The sequence below is a fragment of the Benincasa hispida genome, chromosome 9 (genome assembly GCF_009727055.1).
Source record: "Benincasa hispida cultivar B227 chromosome 9, ASM972705v1, whole genome shotgun sequence".
NCBI classification, from domain to species: domain Eukaryota; kingdom Viridiplantae; phylum Streptophyta; class Magnoliopsida; order Cucurbitales; family Cucurbitaceae; genus Benincasa; species Benincasa hispida.
The window spans coordinates 62669423-62687810 of record NC_052357.1 but is presented as its reverse complement, the minus strand read 5'-3'; the positions used below and the strand labels follow the sequence as shown (position 1 = coordinate 62687810).

Here is an 18388-nt window from a genome sequence, read left to right as displayed (position 1 = left end):
ATTTGGAAAAACAAGTTATCATTCGTCAATTGTTTTTAAAGTTTTCAATATAAAAACGGGGATACAAAGATTTGAATTTTCAATCTTAGAGGAAGAGTATATGCAAAGTAATATCGAGTTTATACTCGAGTTCATCTATTAATTTAACTATTGATTGATAGAATATGTATAGTTTAAATTGTTAAAATATGAAGAGCCAAATTGAATTTTGTTTTAAAACATCTATTTTTTACTATTTAAAAATTCACAATGAAGTTTCCAAAGTAAGTCTAGTTCAATATTAATATCTCCTTAATCATTGTACTAAAAAGATTTACAATTGTAGACATTTAAAATTAATGTTATTCCGAGTATAATTTAATTGGTCAAGATCTACACTATCTTCATAAATATCAAATATTAAAATCACCCATTCACAAGTTACAACTAAAAAAAGTTGCCATATTTTGAGAAAATTAAAGTACATACCAAATTAAATTTTTCAAAAAATATAAAAAATTATTTTAAATAGTAAAATTATTGAAAATATTTATAAATAATAATAAAAGTCATAGTCTACTGCGATAGATCGGGATAGGCTACCATATTTATAAATATTTTTATTAATTTCCTATAATTGAAAACCGCGGAAAAGTAAAGTAATTTGTCTTCGAACTTTATAAAAATATGCTAATTATATATATGTATATATTACTATTATTATTATTATTATTGGGAAAAGAAAGAAGACCCATACTGAACACAATAGAAACAGATTAATAAATATATCGAAATTATGAGGTTGAAGTGCATTTTAAATGGGATTCACTTATCTGTCTAAACACTATTGAAATAGATCAATAAAAATATATCACTTAAGAAATTCGAACGAGACATCCTACTTTAGAGGACTAATTTTGAGATGCTTAAATTACAATTTTATTCTTAAAACTTTCGGTTTCGTATGTTAAAAATTATTTAATATATTTTATAATTTTGAATTTCGTACCTAACAGATGGATCAATTTTATAAAATATCAAATAAGTTATTAAATTTTTAATTTTATATATTTTTTAAGAGCTAATTTTGGCATTTAATAGACTATTTACCTGTTTAATATATAATTTTTAAAAAATTGGTTGTGCTAGACATAAAATTGAAAATTATATAATATTTGTAAAAAAAAATTCCATTGGATAATAATTTATTTTTATTATCATTCGTTTAAAAAACTTATGGATACAAAATTGAATTTGAAAGTTTAGAAATTTATGGATGTTTCTAAAGTCTAGGAATCAAATGGACACAAACTAAAAATTTCAAAGTTTTTTTTTTTTTTTTTTTTTTATTTTTTTTTATTTTTATATTTAGTAAAAAGTTGAAGGATAAAAACAATATTTTAACAAAAAAATAGTTAAAAATATTATTTTGATCATCGTAATTTGAAGATTATTCATTTTAGTTCACGTACTTATAATATATTTTTAATTTGGTCATTCAAAATTAACTTTTATTTAAATGGATTAAATAATAATAATAATAAATTTTAGAAAAAAATTTACATTCAAACCATTTCAGAAATAGAAAAAAAACATTGATAGACTTGCTTCTATTAGTAATAGGCTTCTATCAATCTTTATCATTGATAGACATGAATAGAATTCAATCCGTTTCTATTAAAAAAAGGTTAAAATTTTGTTATTTGGTTATTTTGTGTAAATATTTATGTTTATATTTATATATATATATTTAAGATCCAAAAAATAAAAGATAGAGAAATTTCGAAGGGAAAAACGCGCAAGTTAGCTTATCATGCGCATCTCATTGTCCAAAGCTTCACTATTCTTACCCTCTCACCACACATCACAAACTCTCTCTCTCTATTTTGTTTTATTCATTTATTTTTTTTTTAAAATTTTAATTTCTCTATCTCTTTATTCTTCTTCTTCTTCTTCATTCGCTCTCTACGTGAAAATTTGATTTAAAAAAAAAAAAAAGAAAAGAAAAGAAAAGAAAAAGAAAACAGCAAAAGTAAAGAGAAACCAAAACGAACGAACGAACAAAGCCCTCAGAAGAGAAGAAACAATGAAGCAGAGTATATCTGAGGCAGTATCTTCATCATCCACCACGGGGTTATCGGAGCACTCGCAATCATCGTCGTCGTCCTCATCGTCGACGACGCCGTTGGAGAAGCTTCAATCGATATCGAATGCAGCGGCGGCGGAGGATTTGGCCGTCGGGTCAAGGGATGGCGGCGGGGCGCAAGAAACGGTGACTGTCGATCGACGAGGGGACTTCTCCGCGGTGTGTAGATGGACAGTACAAAATTTTCCAAGAATCAAGGCTAGGGCTCTATGGAGCAAGTACTTCGAGGTTGGAGGTTACGATTGCCGTCTGTTGATATATCCAAAAGGGGATTCCCAAGCACTGCCGGGCTATATTTCAATCTACCTTCAAATCGTGGACCCGCGCGGCACATCCTCTTCCAAATGGGATTGCTTTGCGAGCTACCGTCTGGCCATCGTCAACGTTCTTGATGATTCCAAGACCGTTCATCGGGATTCATGGCACCGTTTCTCGAGCAAGAAGAAGTCACACGGATGGTGCGATTTTACTCCCTCTTCCACCGTGTTTGATTCTAAGCTCGGTTATCTGTTTAATAACGAGTCTATTTTGATCACTGCTGATATTCTAATTCTCAATGAGTCTGTAAACTTTACCCGGGATAACAATGAGCCAGCCTCATCTATGATGATGGCATCCTCGGTTGTTGCTTGCCCTGCGCCCGAGGTGCTCAGCGGCAAGTTCACCTGGAAAGTTCATAATTTTAGTTTGTTTAAAGAGATGATAAAAACACAGAAAATAATGAGTCCCGTCTTCCCAGCTGGAGAGTGTAATTTGAGGATTAGTGTCTATCAGAGCTCAGTGAATGGGGCTGAATATTTATCAATGTGTCTAGAGAGCAAGGATACCGAAAAGACAGTAATATTACCTGATAGGAGTTGTTGGTGTTTGTTTCGGATGTCCGTGTTAAACCAGAAGCCTGCTTTGAATCACATGCATCGAGACTCATATGGGAGATTTGCAGCTGATAATAAGAGTGGGGACAATACCAGTTTGGGGTGGAATGACTATATGAAGATGTCTGATTTTGTTGGGCAAGATTCTGGTTTTTTAGTTGACGATACCGCTGTGTTTAGTACCTCCTTTCATGTTATCAAGGAGTTTAGTAATTTTTCAAAGAATGGTGGATTAATTGGAGGTAGAAATGGAAGTGGAATTAGAAAATCAGATGGTCACATGGGGAAATTCACATGGAGGATTGAGAACTTCACAAGGTTAAAGGACCTCTTGAAGAAGAGGAAGATTACAGGTCTTTGCATCAAGAGCAGGAGATTTCAGGTTGGGAACCGCGACTGTCGCCTCATTGTATATCCTCGAGGTATGCCCAAACTTCCCCCAAAAACTTCTGCACGAAACCGAAATTAGATTAGAAAGAGGATGAGACATCCTACAAGAAAGAAAGAAAGAAAAACTCAAGCATCTAGAATTTTATCTAATCATTATGAATTTTGTTTTGGGTTGACATTCTAGCCTGCCGTGGTCAACATGTAGATAATTTATTTTTATTCTTTATCATGGTTCTTTCAGCTGAACTTTTTTCAAGCACGTCTCACTCTCTATGTTTTGTCTGCTCTGAGATTAAAAACTTGTATATGAATATAGCCATCAAGTTACACGTGCACTTCGTATCTTCTTGCTGGAAATGGTTTGAGTTGAGACGATATTTGGCTAGATCATGCTAGATGTCTCTGATAGTCTGATATCATTGTTATTGTTTCCATATTGTTGGAGTTGCATGTTAAGTTGATTGACAATTTAACAGGACATATATGCTCTTGTTTATTGTTAGTCTTTGTTTTAGGATACGTTGATTAAATTGTCCTTTCTACTTGCTGGTACCAGGGCAGTCTCAACCACCATGTCACCTTTCAGTCTTTCTTGAAGTTACGGATTCAAGAAATACTTCCAGTGATTGGAGTTGTTTTGTGAGTCATCGGTTGTCGGTAGTAAACCAGAAGATGGAAGAGAAATCTGTTACAAAGGAGTCTCAAAACCGGTACTCCAAAGCTGCAAAAGACTGGGGATGGCGTGAGTTTGTCACACTTACCAGCCTCTTTGATCAAGATTCCGGGTTTCTTGTTCAGGATACTGTAATATTCTCCGCAGAGGTCCTTATATTAAAGGAGACATCTGTGATGCAGGATTTTAACGATCAAGACATGGAGCCAACCGGTTCCAGCTCTCTTACAGATAAGGTGGCCAAAAAAAGTTCATTTACATGGAAGGTGGAGAACTTTTTGTCCTTCAAGGAAATAATGGAGACTCGTAAAATTTTTAGTAAATTTTTTCAAGCTGGTGGATGTGAGCTCCGTATTGGTATGTCTTCTGCATCTTCCTTAATTAGGTGGAAACGCTGTTATTTGTCTTCTTATAAAAATTGTCGTGAGTTTGTATATTAAATTTATTTCAAACATTGCAGGCGTCTATGAGTCCTTTGACACCATTTGCATCTATCTGGAGAGTGATCAGTCTGTTGGCAGTGATCCAGATAAAAACTTTTGGGTCAGATACAAAATGGCCGTGGTGAATCAAAAATATCCAGCAAAAACTGTGTGGAAGGAGTCTTCTATTTGTACAAAGACATGGAATAATTCTGTTTTGCAATTCATGAAGGTGTCAGACATGCTAGAGGCAGAAGCGGGGTTTCTTGTACGAGATACAGTTGTTTTCGTATGTGAAATATTGGATTGCTGCCCATGGTTTGAGTTTTCAGATCTTGAGGTCAGTGGATCTTGCCATGGTTCTGTTTTCTTTTATATGAAACAAATATTTCATTCTTTAAAAAAATAAAAAAACCAAGCTTTCAAAAATGGAAAAAATCAGAAGGGTGTATGAATGGGCCAACTAAGAGAATAACTGTACAAAAATGAGTTCCAATCCAAGATAATAAGATAGAAAATAAATATTTCATTGATGATATGATAATAAGATATATTACCAAAAAAAAAAAAAAAAAAAAACTCTATCGAAGAGGTCCTATCTAGAGTTACAAAAAGCTCTTGAGTTAACTTTAAGACCATTAAGTTAAGACTATAGCTTGGTGGTGGTCAGTAGCTTTTGTTTCTTTTCAAGTAATTGATTGAGAACATCGTTTTATTGCATCATTTTTACTTTTATGCTCTCAATTGCACAAAATTCTTTCATTTAAAATTTTCATACGCACCAAGACCTACAATGTACGAGAGTTATATACTTAGGCTCAAATCTCTATCCCTCTCTCTCTCTCCTCTCAGTAACTGAAAGTTATTTGTCACTTGATTATTGATTTGTTAATTTGTCTTTATTTACTGTTGGTTCTTCAAAGTTCTTGATATTTATGCATGAATGTCTACATAAGATTTGTATTTTTACATAAGATTTGTAATTTTTCAGTTCAATTTATTAATTAGTTTGACTTTTGGGTTCTTGACTTCTGTAATAGAATTGTTTGAGGAAGAAGACTAAATAAAGGAAGTTATAATGTAAGTTCATTACACTAAATCACAAATGGCAAAGAAGACATTTTCCTTCTCCTGATATGTTCACACTTCGGGTATATGCTTTTCAGTAGAAGTGTAGAACTCATCAGGGAAAAGGAAGAAATTCATGGATATTTGTTTATCTCTTGGGCTACAATTTTGGACTTAATTCTGTCTATTTCTCAAGGCTATTTATAAATCAGTTATTCCAAAATTAATATTTTTGAACTCCCATATCTTTCTCTTATAACCTTACATCTCTTTACCAATTGGAGAAACCTCTTGTAACACCTTTGGTTTGGGCTATTGGCCTTCTTTTGTAAATTTCATACATCAATAAAATTTGTTTCCTTAAGACAAGAAAAAAAAAACTCCCATATCTTTTACTATGTGAGATGGTTATGTGATTGTTTTCAAGCGGTACCTTCCTTTCAGGTTTTGGCTTCAGAAGATGATCAGGATGCTTTGACTACTGATCCGGATGAACTCATTGATTCAGAAGATAGTGAAGGAATAAGTGGTGATGAAGAAGACATTTTTAGAAACCTTCTATCCACAGCTGGGTTTCATCTAACATACGGGGATAATCCTTCACAACCACAAGTCACTTTGCGAGAAAAACTTTTAATGGATGCCGGTGCAATTGCAGGCTTTCTTACTGGACTTCGTGTTTATCTTGATGATCCCGCTAAAGTTAAGCGCTTACTTCTTCCTACTAAACTATCTGGTAGCAATGATGGGAAAAAGGTCTCAAAGACAGATGAGTCGTCCCCCAGTTTAATGAATTTGCTGATGGGAGTCAAAGTATTACAGCAGGCGATTATTGATTTACTGTTGGATATAATGGTTGAGTGTTGTCAACCTTCGGAAGGGGGCTCTGGAGATCATTTGGAAGCAAATTCAAAGCCTTCTGTTCCTAGCAATGGAGCTACTACCGTTCCACCGGAAGGTGAAATTGAAAATGCAGCAACAGAGGCTGCAGATTTTCCTCCATTTCAGAGATTGGATTCCGTCGAGGAAAGTAGTAGTGCTCCTGCTGTACAAAGCTCTGACATGAATAGAACTGATAGGCAGGGTAAGTCTCTACCTGAAGAGCTAATACATCCACCTGAAACATCTGCTGGGGTTTCAGAGAATGTCTTCCTCCGTACAAAGGTACATTTTAATGCTGCTTCAGTGGTGAACGACTTTCTTTTGTTCCTTGACATTTATTGGTAGCACAAATTGAATTCGCAGACCAAGTGGCCTGAGCAATCTGAGGAGCTTTTAGGCTTGATTGTAAATTCATTGAGAGCCCTAGATGGGGCTGTCCCTCGAGGATGTCCTGAGCCAAGAAGACGGCCTCAGTCTGCACAAAAGATTGCACTTGTGCTGGATAAAGCTCCCAGACATCTACACTCTGACCTGGTTGCATTAGTACCTAAATTGGTCGAGCATTCAGAACATCCGTTGGCTGCTGGTGTGCTTTTAGAACGGCTTCAACAGCCTGGTGCTGAGCCAGCACTGCGGATACCTGTAAGTGCAGTGTTATATATCCTCCTTTCGATCCTTATTCACTGAATTACTTGAAGGAAACAATCATGTGTAACGCATGTGCTCCTATGGTTTATGTTGTGCTGGAATTTTAGTTTCTTCTAAAATTTGATTTTAGAATGCTTCATTCTCCTGATTGGAACATTGTTTTTCCTTAGGTTTTTGGTGCTCTTAGTCAATTGGAGTGTGGCACTGAAGTTTGGGAACAAGTTCTATTTAAAGCTGTTGAGTTTTTAGCAGATTCAAATGATGAGCCTCTTGCTGCAACTATAGATTTTGTTTTCAAAGCTGGAGCTCAGTGCCAACATCTCTCTGAAGCGGTATGTATATGGAATGATTGGGCATTGCTTATATTTTCTGCAACCTTTGTACTCTATTATTATGTTTACTTTTCTGAGTACTACATCCTTATTCTGCCTCATTGTATAGGTGAGATCCGTACGCTGTAGGCTGAAGAATTTGGGCATGGAGGTTTCCCCATGTGTTCTTGATTTATTAAGTAAAACTGTAAATAGCTGGGGTGATGTTTCTGATATTATACTCAGAGATATTGATTGTGATGATGATGCTGATGATTTCTGCTCAAAAATATCACATGAGCTTTTCTTATTTGGTGAACCTGGCCCTGCTTCAGAAAGTTTACAGCCGTTGGATGAACAGGATTTACATGCTGCTCGTCATTTTTCTGATATCTATATCTTGATTGAGATGTTATCGATACCATGTCTTGCCGTTGAAGCATCACAGACATTTGAGAGAGCTGTAGCTCGTGGTGCCATCACGGTTAAATCTATTGCTGTGGTGTTGGAAAAACGTCTTGCTCAAAAAGCAAATAGCAACACTAGATTTGTAACTGAAAGCTTCCAGCCTGGAGATTCTGTAATAGATGGAGAAACTAGTGAGCAGCTGAGAGTCCAGCGGGATGATTTTACTTCTATTGTTGGTCTTGCCGAAACATTAGCACTCTCCAGAGACCCTCGTGTTAGAGGATTTGTGAAAATGCTGTACCCATTATTGTTTAAGTGGTATGCAAGTGAGTCGTATCGGGCCAGGATGCTAAAAAGATTGGTTGATCGTGTAACCAGCAGTGCAGACAATAACCGTGAAGTAGATATGGATTTGGAAATTCTGGTTATGTTGATGGGTGATGAACAAGAAATAATCAGACCTGTGCTAAATATGATGAGAGATGTTGCGGAACTAGCAAATGTTGACCGTGCTGCTCTCTGGCACCAGTTATGTGCTACTGAAGATGAAATCATCCGTATCCGTGAAGAAAGCAAATTAGAAATTTCAAATATGATGAAAGAAAAAACTGTTCTGTCACAAAAATTGAGTGAATCTGATGCTATGAACAATCGCCTTAAGGTATTTGATTCTGGCTTGCCCATGTACATTGCTCATAAGTTAGATTTAGTTGCCCATTGAATGGTATATGGATGGCGAGAATTAATGAATCACGTCAAAGAAAACATGGTGAATTTAAAAAGTAAAGTATTAAATTTTAACACAAAATTTACATGATCTTTGTAACTTCTTTTAAACACGCCGTAAAAACATAAAAAGTTAAGAAATGCTTTCGGAATAGATTCTATCAAGATTCTTACTTTAACTTTTTATTATCCATTTGCTGTTTCACAATTGTTGATCTTAAAAAAAAATTGACAGAATGAGATGAAGGCTGAGATGGAGCGATTTTCTCGCGAGAGAAGGGAACTTTCTGAACAAATACATGACATTGAGAGTCAGCTTGAGTGGCTTCGCTCTGAGCGAGATGATGAGATTGTGAAGTTAACAGCAGAGAAGAAAGTTCTCCATGATCGTCTCCATGATGCTGAGACTCAAATTGCACAATTGAAATCCCGAAAACGTGATGAGATGAAGGTATCAATTGATAATTTAAGCTAATGATTATTCAAACTAACGACTATCCTTTCTTCATGGGCAGTAAGTTGTTTGGACAACCCCTATTTGAATTAATCTTTACTTACATGCACACACGTTCTGAGAAAAATGAATAATAAATTTAGCTGTAGCCAAAAGACTAATAGAAAAACATTTGGCCAAGCCAGAAAGGCCTCCAAAGATTTTTGTTGACATCTCCGTTTGATACTTATCACTAGTACGGAAATGATTTGCAAATAAGTTTATATATTAGATGCTCAATGAATGCTGTAAGCTGAATCGTATTCTAAATGATCTAACTTGGTTACTGCATATTGACTTGTATTCATTACCATTATTGTATCCGATCTGCACTTTTATCATTGAAATTTTGAAACATTTATGTTTAAACATTTCCATAAAAAATTGGACAACTGAGCTATAACTATAGGTGCCATTGATGTCATCAAGTGTTGTACATATAGTCTCCTATATGTCTATCCATGGAAAGTGTTATTAAGATCGTACTGATACAAATAATTGGTTGAATGAATAAAAAATTTGATGTTGAAATGTCAATTTCCTAGTATTGAATTATAGAAAATGGTAACTAATGGAAATGAAAAATCTAAAACTTCAATCCAAGAAAATAGTTGTGAGGCTTCAAGGGAGAACCTCGTACATCTTTCTATAGCTCTTATAATATCTCTTTTCTTTTGATCTACTTGAGAAATCTTTTGTAACTCGGTGGTCACATGCCATTCTTCTGTCATTCATTATCCATTGCTATTGTGATTTTACTGTTCTTGGAGAAATAAAAGGATTAAGTTGCTTTTATTTATTATTATTATTTTTATTGAGAATGAATGAAAGAATACAATAGTATACAGAAAGACAAGTCCTCAAAAGGAGACCCTCCTAAAGGAAAGGGCTCCAAGGATTACGTTGCCATATATGTTCACATGCTAGTGAAAATCTAACTGTTTTCTTTTAAATAGTTGGTTATTGCCTCGTATGATCAATCACTTTAAGCTTGTTAATGACATCAATCTCTAATGTGGCAGAAAGTAGTGAAGGAAAAAAATGCACTTGCTGAGAGATTGAAGAGTGCTGAAGCTGCTCGAAAAAGATTTGATGAACAACTGAAACGGTATGCAAATGAGAATATGACGAGGGAAGAAATCCGGCAGTCACTAGAAGATGAAGTTCGTAGGCTTACACAAACAGTTGGACAGACTGAAGGAGAAAAGAGGGAGAAGGAAGAGCAGATTGCTCGATGTGAAGCATATATTGATGGGATGGAAGCAAAATTGCAGGCCTGCCAGGTTTTTTCCTAATTCGACATGATAGTAATCTCTCTATTAGATTTCTGTCTGCTTATTTAAATTTCTGTTGCCTGCCAAATTTAACGAACAAAAATGATATAGCATTAGAGTGGATATATAATGTATGGGTCATGTTAGGTCTGCATCATACTTCGCAAAAATCTCTTCAACAGTGAAGATCTATTGTACATGTAATTTAGCTAGTATAGGAGTCACTATATGAGATAATTCGAACTTTTTCGGGGAAGTTGTTAATGACAACAAAAAATCGGGAGAAGTAAATGAGCTAAGGTAGACAAACATTGAGGATTAGATTGTGCGAGAGAGGTCGTGTACCCTTGAAATTTTTTCAGAAGGCAAACTTCTACCTGACACCATCAATGATTGTTAATTAAAAAAAAGAAAAGAAAAGACGTAGTAGCCATGAAAATCCATCAACCTCTTTATTTTTCCTTGCTACAGTTATCCAGTACGTGCCATATCTTTTTCTTTTCCACTCCAAATTCCGGTTCTTATCAATAGCAACAGAGCATTTCCTTGTGGTGGATCCAAAATCTATACAACACTGGGAGAGTCTTCGTGGTCTGCTGATGGAAATGAAGGGTGTTTTGACATCCATGAAATTGAGGAAAGTAGAGGTTACAAAAATGTTTCAGAACAGCTTTGGAGATGGCTGTAACAAGCAAAAGAAACTGAAATGTGTCTGCCTGAGACATTGGAAGAGAAGTGAGAGCTGGAGGTGGAGCAACCAAGGTTTCCCTTGGTTTGGATGTGGTGGAAAGAATCAAACATCTCAGTTGGATTAGAATTGGTTATTATTGAAATAATATCTGGTCAGGTATTGAACGCTACGAGCTTGGTTGCAATTATGAACTTGGATGGGCTGAAAGAAGCGTTGGTCTCATTTTTAGAGAAAAAGGGGAGGTGAGCTGGAGGATGGGAGTGTAGCCCAACCAGGAAAGAGATAATTGCTTGGAGCATTTTTTTTTTTTTATAAGAAACAATTTCATGGATGGTATGAAATTATAAAAGAGGGGTATACCCCAAAAGAGAATTATAAAGAGCTCTCCACTTAGAGAGGGATGAAAGTTGGTGAGCATTTCAGCAAAGCTACGCATTTTAACTGTTTTGAGCATGGTTTGCAAGAAATGTAGTCCAGTGCAGCTCCAGCGAGTAATTAAGTACTCATACCTAAATAAGACACCTGAACTGAACTCGTGGATTTGGGGAGGTAACTTATGGCCCGTTTGGATTGACTTGACAAAAAAGTGTTTAAAAAAATTCATTTTTATTTAAACACTTTTGATAAAAAGGGATTAAAATACTCTTGAAAAACTATTTTGAGTGATTGCCAAACACTCCAATTTCTTCCAAAATGTTTTATTTTTTAAATTAAACACTTGAAAATGTATTCCAAACACACCCTTTAACCTTTTTGCCATGTCAATTTTTTTTTTCAACCTAGAGAGGGGAGTTTGTTGAGATGGTTGAAACAGAGGCCTACCTTTTCATTTAAATATCGAAAAGGTATCAGAGTTTCAAAAGTAAACGAACCCACAATTAAAACTAACTCACAAGCACCCAAAATGAAGTCAACACCCTCCTAGTGTAATGCAATGATGGAAAAAATGAAAACTACTCAAATCTTCACCTACAGAAATTCTACGTGAGCAATGAAGTTTTGAACCTTCAAACAAAGCTCCTCATTCTTTAAGAGCTCCTTAGAAAATTAAGCTATTTCACGGGTTTTCCTTAACATCACTTCCCCACAATTTCTAGCTCTTCAAATAAAGAGATCCACACAACAAAATCTTTTGTCTTCTGTTACTGAAAGATGAACATTCTACTATGGACCGAATACCTTCAAGGCTGAATTGTGAAGGGATCGTTGAAGAAATCTGTATAAAATATCAGGGTTTAGATTGTGGTGAGAGAACTCTTTTTGAAGGCCGTTGACCTTATATTATTCTTGCAGCAGTTCTATACATTTTTTTCCATTTTTTTTTTCTATTTTCTGCATCCACCCCTAATTCTAGTTATTATCACAGATTTTGTTGGATAAGCAGAACAATAGGAAAAAATCAATTCAATGTTGAAGATGCTTATTAAACGTGTGATTTATTTTTGTGTTATTTTCGAGAATTTTACAGAAGTTCATCTATCACCACAACGTCCTGCGTTCTCTTTTTAATTCAAACAGAACAACTCTAGTCCATGTTGGATTAATGTAACTTTTTCTTCTCTTGCACAGCAATATATTCATTCACTTGAAGCATCGCTACAAGAGGAAATGTCAAGACATGCCCCTCTTTATGGTGCTGGTTTGGAAGCTCTGTCAATGAAGGAGCTAGAGACGTTATCCCGAATTCATGAAGAAGGATTAAGGCAAATTCATACTCTTCAACAGCGCAAAGGGAGTCCGGCTGGCAGTCCTCTTGTGAGCCCTCATTCCCTCTCTCACAGTCATGGGTTGTACACTTCTGCACCGCCCCCGATGGCAGTCGGGATGCCTCCTTCACTCATCCCCAATGGCTCAGGGATCCACAGCAATGGCCATGTGAATGGTGGTGGAGTTGGACCATGGTTCAACCATGCTTGATTGAACACTTGGTCACAGCCACAATGGTAACATAGTCAATTTTTTTTCCTCCCTAATAGAGCTAAGATGGATAACATCACGAGAGAAGGATGTTACTTTTTTTTGAGTTGGCATTTTTACTGGTCTAGCGGTTCTGGGAGCGGAATGCAAGATTGAATGAAATAGCAAAATGGTCTATGAATATAGGGTTCTCATAGTTGAGTTTGTGAGGATTCTAGTTGATTCCGTTCTTAGTATCGAGCAGTTACAAATGCCATTCATATGCATTTCTCTTTTCAGGTCATAAAAGTTCATTATAGGCAAATAGGCCATCCCAGAAAATCCCTTGTCATTTCTTTTTACCTTCTTGGTTCTCTGATTCAATTTCCTTCATGGCTTTTTACTGACTGAGGTAACCGACATCGACTAAATACACGTCTTAATTAGCTGAATCAAGAAAAGTTTGTCTTGGTTAATAATCAAGCATATTGTTCATGTGTTGCCTCGGTATGAATTTTGGATGAAAATGGACAATCTGGTTTGCTTGATCTTTTATCATATCATGCACGAATAAGTTTAAATAGGAGTCGAATAGGCAGATTAGTCCGAGTTGAGAAGGAAAAAACCGTATGAACTAAGCAGAAGCATGTAGCTGAGGGACAGAAAAGAGAAGGGTAGATTTTCTTTTCCCTTCTAACTTCCAAATAAAGAATCCTCATTATTTGAATCTCATCTAATGTATCTGAGCATTCTAGTAACAGTTTCTTTTTCCAAATAATTTGATGGGTGTTATATTGCTCAAAGTGACCTCAAACTATCAATTGCTTTTTGGAATGTTCTTATTGTTGTATCAGTCCACTCATCAAAGTTATGTAAAAAATAAATGTTTCTGATTAGGATCTGTTATATAGCATGTTCATATAAGATGCTAAATAAGAATAAACTAAATGCACAATCTTCAAAGAAATCGCTCATCTCGCCTCTTAATGTTTAACTTTTATTTTTATTCTAGTGTTGTATGTCATGGAAAGTTTAGACTCCCAATCTCATATATTTGCAAAGCAATTGTTGAAATGGAATCCGTTCGTAATAAAATCTAGGTTAAAATACCACTGATTTCTATACGCAATTTTTATTGAAATTAATTATACAAGAAATATGTTTTTCAATTTTATAGAAAAATATTAGTGTATAATAATTTTTTCTTTTAAAAAATCAACAATAAGTAAATAAACAGTAGAGATTAAATTGAACAATTAAAACCTAAAAGTACAAAAATCAAAATTGAAAAAAAGTTGAAAAAATTTTCGAAAGTTGAAAAAAATTTCAAAGTACGAAGTATGATATTTTCACTTAAAATCTATAAGAATATAACGTTCATGAAAAAGTTCTAATTTTGTATTGATTATGGAAAAGAATCTATAATGTTGAAAAATAATTATTGGTTTATCAAATAATAATAAAATTAATTAATCAATCTTTTAATTGATATAAAATACAACATTTGAGAATTAAGATAACTTGAATTCTTACACATTCATGGGAAATGGAACAATCCAATAAGTGAAGCATAGATTTGAAAGGATTTAAGAATCTACCAAAGGTACAATCTAAATATAATGATGATATATATTATACAACTCTCATTAATCAAAATCTTAGAACAAAATATTCCATAAGACCATCCTCCAAGCAATTAACAAAACTTCATAAAATTTATATAATCTCGTTACTACACCAAACGTAAAATATAAAGATTTGAACTTCAAGTATAAAGATTTGAACTCCAAACTTTAAATAAAAGAATTACTACCAATTACCACTAAATTATGCTTCTGTCTACCGTTTCGTATCTCTAGAATGTGGGTTTTTCTGTCTCACTTTCTAAAATTAAAAGAAAAATATGGACAAGGAGTCAAAGACTCAAGGACAACCATTATTTGACTGACAAGCTGACAAGTGACAACATACCATAAAATGCTCATTGCCAAAATAGGAAGAAGGGAGATAGAGAGATTTAAGGAAAACCAAGAAAACAGAAGGTTGAGAGAAGGTAAAATTTAAAAAAAAAAAAAAAAAAAAAAACAGAAAACGTGTCCTCTCAAACACACATACACACACAAAACACTTTTGCTCTGTTTTTTCTTCTTCTAAAGAGTTGAGACAAACCACTTCCACACATTATTATTCTCCTTTTTTCCCCCTTCCAGTTCCAACAAAAAATTAAAATAACTTATTTTTCAAATTTTATATAAAGGCTTTGTCATTTTGTCTCTGATTAATTAAGAGGTTAAAGCAAGAATCTTAGATTCTTTCTTTTAATCTTAATTAATAAATTAAAGAGCCACAAAGTTTGATTATGGATGTCAGCTGGCCATGGGATACTCCCACATCTTCCCCTACTTTACCTCTGTATTGACTTTTCCCTTTGGCCTTTTTCTTCTCTTTTCTTTTTCTTTTTCTTCCCATTTTCCTCTCTAGTTTCTTCATCATTATCTATTTTTGCATGCCAAGCAAAATTCATCCCTCAAATCATGCATTTCCTCCCTAATTATAGGTTTCTTTAGCTCATTTCCATGCATTTCCCATTGTTCTTCTCATCTTCCATCTTTCTCTCTCTCTCTCTTTCTTTTCTCTTCTTTGAGACTTTTTTTTTTCTTTTTTTTTTTTTAAAACAAAAAAAAAATTATCTTGCAGCATGAAGAATGTCTGTTGGCCCTACTTTGATCCTGATTTTGATACTCTTCCTGAGAGGATAAATGGCCCAACGTAAGTAATTAAATTAACTTAGCTACTATTTTCTTCCAGATTAAACCCTCTAATTATCTTCATCCAAGTTCCAATGCAATCAATCCTTAATATTCTTCTTCTTCTTCTTCTTCTTCTTCTTCTTGCAGTTGCAGGGTCTGCATTGACAATGAAAGCATGGAGGATTGCACCATTGTTAAGGTAGCAATTAATAGTGGGTTTTATTAACTATTCTTCTTTTGATTGTTCATTGGCTTCTACTTGATCAGATGGGCTTCATTTCTCATGCAGGTGGATAGCTTGAACAAACAAGGTCTCCTCCTTGAAGTGGTTCAGATTTTAACAGATTTGAACCTTTCAATCTCAAAAAGCTATATTTCTTGTGATGCAGGCTGGTTCATGGATGGTACCCATCTCATTTTTCCCTTCTCTTTTCTCCAAATATGAATAAATGTTTTCCCATTTCTTCTGATGAGATGCTTCCTGAGATGGAATTGAATTTGGGTAATTTTTTTACCTGCAGTTTTTCATGTAAAAGATGAGAATAGCCACAAACTTACCGACCAGAAAGTCATCAACTCGATCCAACAGGCCCGTAAAAATCCACTCTTCCTTGTGTTTTCATCTTTGTTTTTTGACCATCTGCTTGATTTAGCTGTTTTCCATGCACGTGCAGGCAATTGGAACAACCAAAGGACCTGATAACTCGGCCAAAACCAGACGCTATGCTAACAAACTTCTGGAATCTGATAACTCCGGCGAGCATACGGCCATCGAAATGACTGGCACCGATCGGCCCGGTCTCTTCTCCGAGATATCTGCTGCATTGGCTGACCTCCATTGCAACGTTGTGGAAGCTCATGCTTGGAGCCACAATGCTCGTTTGGCCTGCATTGCTTACATTTCGGACCAATCTACAGATAGTCCTATCGAGGATCCCAACCGGCTTGCCAGCATTGAGGAGCATCTCTCCACTGTCCTCAGGGCGGCAACCGCCCCTCCGATCACCAGTTGGACGCATACCCTGCAACAAGAAGTGAAGATATCAGCCACCATAACAACCAACGTGGAGCGGCGGCTGCACCAACTCTTGCTCTCAGTTAAAGATTATGATTGGACCTCTGAATCCATTTCAAAGAGACCCAAAAGCAATGAAGAGTGGAGGAAGACAACGGTGGGGATTGAAAGCTGTGATCAGAAAGGATACTCCATTGTCAGCATCGAGTGCAAGGATCGGCCGAGGCTTATGTTTGACACAGTTTGTACTCTTACTGATATGCAATATGTAATCTTCCATGCTTCCATTAGCTCCAAGGGAGGTTATGCTTTTCAGGTATTATCAACTACAACCATTTCAATCCAACATCACAATTTAAAATGAAATTATAAATTATTCTTCTAACCTATCGCTTTGGAAATGGTATAAATTTGTGATGCAGGAGTATTTTATAAGACATGTGAATGGGTACCCCTTGAACTCAGAGAATGACAAGCATAGGGTGATAAAATGCTTAGAGGCAGCCATTGAACGTCGTGTTTGCGAGGTAAATACCCCTAAAGAAAAAGTTATGTTGAACTATAAGTTTGGTCCTGATATTTATCCCTATAATACAGTCAGAGGAGCTGCAGATAAACATAAAATTTAGTAAGTTTAGGAACCAAGGTGTGATTTTAACAAAAAGTAAAGAAAAAAAGAAACAAAACAAATCACTTACAGAGACGGAACTTTAATCTCTACACCGCCATCAGGAAGAAGCTGCAAGTATATTGATGTTGATGTATTTTTTAATACAATATTGGTCAGGGAGTGAGGCTGGAGTTATGTGCAAACAACAGGGCGGGATTGCTATCAGATATAACAAGGGTTCTGCGGGAAAATGGGCTGAATGTGGTGAGAGCAGACATAGCAACACAGGGAGAGAAGGCCATTAATGCATTTTATGTCAAAGATATTTCAGGCAAAGAAGTAGACATGGAGATGGTGGAGTCCGTGAAGAAGGAAATTGGCCCCATTGTCCTTCGAGTCAAGAACGAGACAAGCCCTCCATCGACGCCTCAAATTACCAGGTCTCGTTTCTCCTTCAGCGACATGGTCAAGTCTCAGCTCGAGCGCCTCTCTCACAACTTCATTGCCATCAGGCATTGACTCTGTCTTTATCCTGGCAACAATTTAAAGGGATTGCAACATAAAACAGAAGAACGAGAAAAAAAAAATGGATCAGTTAGATGTTTATATGTGTATGATATTGAGTTGACATAGAATTGGCTGTAAATAGTATGGGGTTTGGCAAAATGAGAAGATTGTGTGGCAGATGTTAGATGCAAATGTGCTGTGGAGTATAGATTTGGATGCACATTCATAATAATGATGCAAAGAAATGATTCTTTTGTATAGCATGGTGATTTATTGAATGAAATGAAAGGCTTCCATGAGCCTAAACCTTTGAATTTAGAAGAGCAGATTACGGTTCATACATTCGAGACAATCTTTTCTTGATGGGTTTGCTTTGATTCTGTTCAGGCATCAACTAAAATTGGTTCTGTTCAGCCATCCAAATTAGATGTGAAATGAGGCTCATTTAATTTTTGCTAAAATTGATTGGATGTTTTATAGTTATGCTAAAATCTAATGTAGATTAATCTGTTTCATTTCAGCAAAATGTTAAACAGTCATTTGCCTCTACTTGTTTGATTGATATTAATTATACAACTTGGAAAGATTCGATTAAAACTATTTTCATGAAAAACAACCTTGACT

The 18388-nt window shown here is 35.3% G+C and overlaps 2 protein-coding genes across 3 annotated transcripts; both read left to right on the top strand.

Annotated features, from left to right (window-relative positions):
* The first annotated feature begins 1939 nt into the window (after window positions 1–1939).
* LOC120086913 lies at window positions 1940–13689 on the top strand. Its single transcript, XM_039043721.1, has 10 exons — window positions 1940–3422; window positions 3947–4420; window positions 4524–4825; window positions 5998–6717; window positions 6799–7077; window positions 7254–7415; window positions 7525–8463; window positions 8764–8979; window positions 10044–10304; window positions 12556–13689. Exons 1-10 carry the CDS (start codon window positions 2066–2068, stop codon window positions 12901–12903), a joined length of 5058 nt encoding a protein of 1685 aa, XP_038899649.1. The 5' UTR covers window positions 1940–2065; the 3' UTR covers window positions 12904–13689.
* Window positions 13690–15031: 1342 nt separating this feature from the next.
* Window positions 15032–18083, top strand: LOC120086687 (ACT domain-containing protein ACR2). Of its 2 annotated transcripts, XM_039043450.1 has the most exons (8): window positions 15032–15439; window positions 15580–15651; window positions 15780–15831; window positions 15922–16036; window positions 16154–16221; window positions 16307–16963; window positions 17070–17174; window positions 17435–18083. In XM_039043450.1, exons 1-8 carry the CDS (start codon window positions 15246–15248, stop codon window positions 17774–17776), a joined length of 1605 nt encoding a protein of 534 aa, XP_038899378.1. In that variant the 5' UTR covers window positions 15032–15245; the 3' UTR covers window positions 17777–18083. The 2 variants fall into 2 exon arrangements, with proteins under 2 accessions (XP_038899378.1, XP_038899379.1); XM_039043451.1 differs by having other exon boundaries at window positions 15032–15651.
* Window positions 18084–18388: the final 305 nt, after the last annotated feature.

What these genes read in the sequence shown, in the direction of transcription:
- LOC120086913 (XM_039043721.1), top strand. Translation starts at nt 2,066, where the DNA reads ATGAAGCAGAGTATATCTGAGGCAGTATCTTCATCATCCACCACGGGG. An exon ending in CCTCATTGTATATCCTCGAG is followed by an intron (nt 3,423 to 3,946) that starts GTATGCCCAAAC and finishes TGCTGGTACCAG; the next exon opens with GGCAGTCTCAACCACCATGT. An exon ending in CTATGAACAATCGCCTTAAG is followed by an intron (nt 8,464 to 8,763) that starts GTATTTGATTCT and finishes AAAAATTGACAG; the next exon opens with AATGAGATGAAGGCTGAGAT.
- LOC120086687 (XM_039043450.1), top strand. Translation starts at nt 15,246, where the DNA reads ATGTCAGCTGGCCATGGGATACTCCCACATCTTCCCCTACTTTACCTC. An exon ending in TGCAGGCTGGTTCATGGATG is followed by an intron (nt 16,037 to 16,153) that starts GTACCCATCTCA and finishes TTTTACCTGCAG; the next exon opens with TTTTTCATGTAAAAGATGAG. An exon ending in AGGGAGGTTATGCTTTTCAG is followed by an intron (nt 16,964 to 17,069) that starts GTATTATCAACT and finishes TTTGTGATGCAG; the next exon opens with GAGTATTTTATAAGACATGT.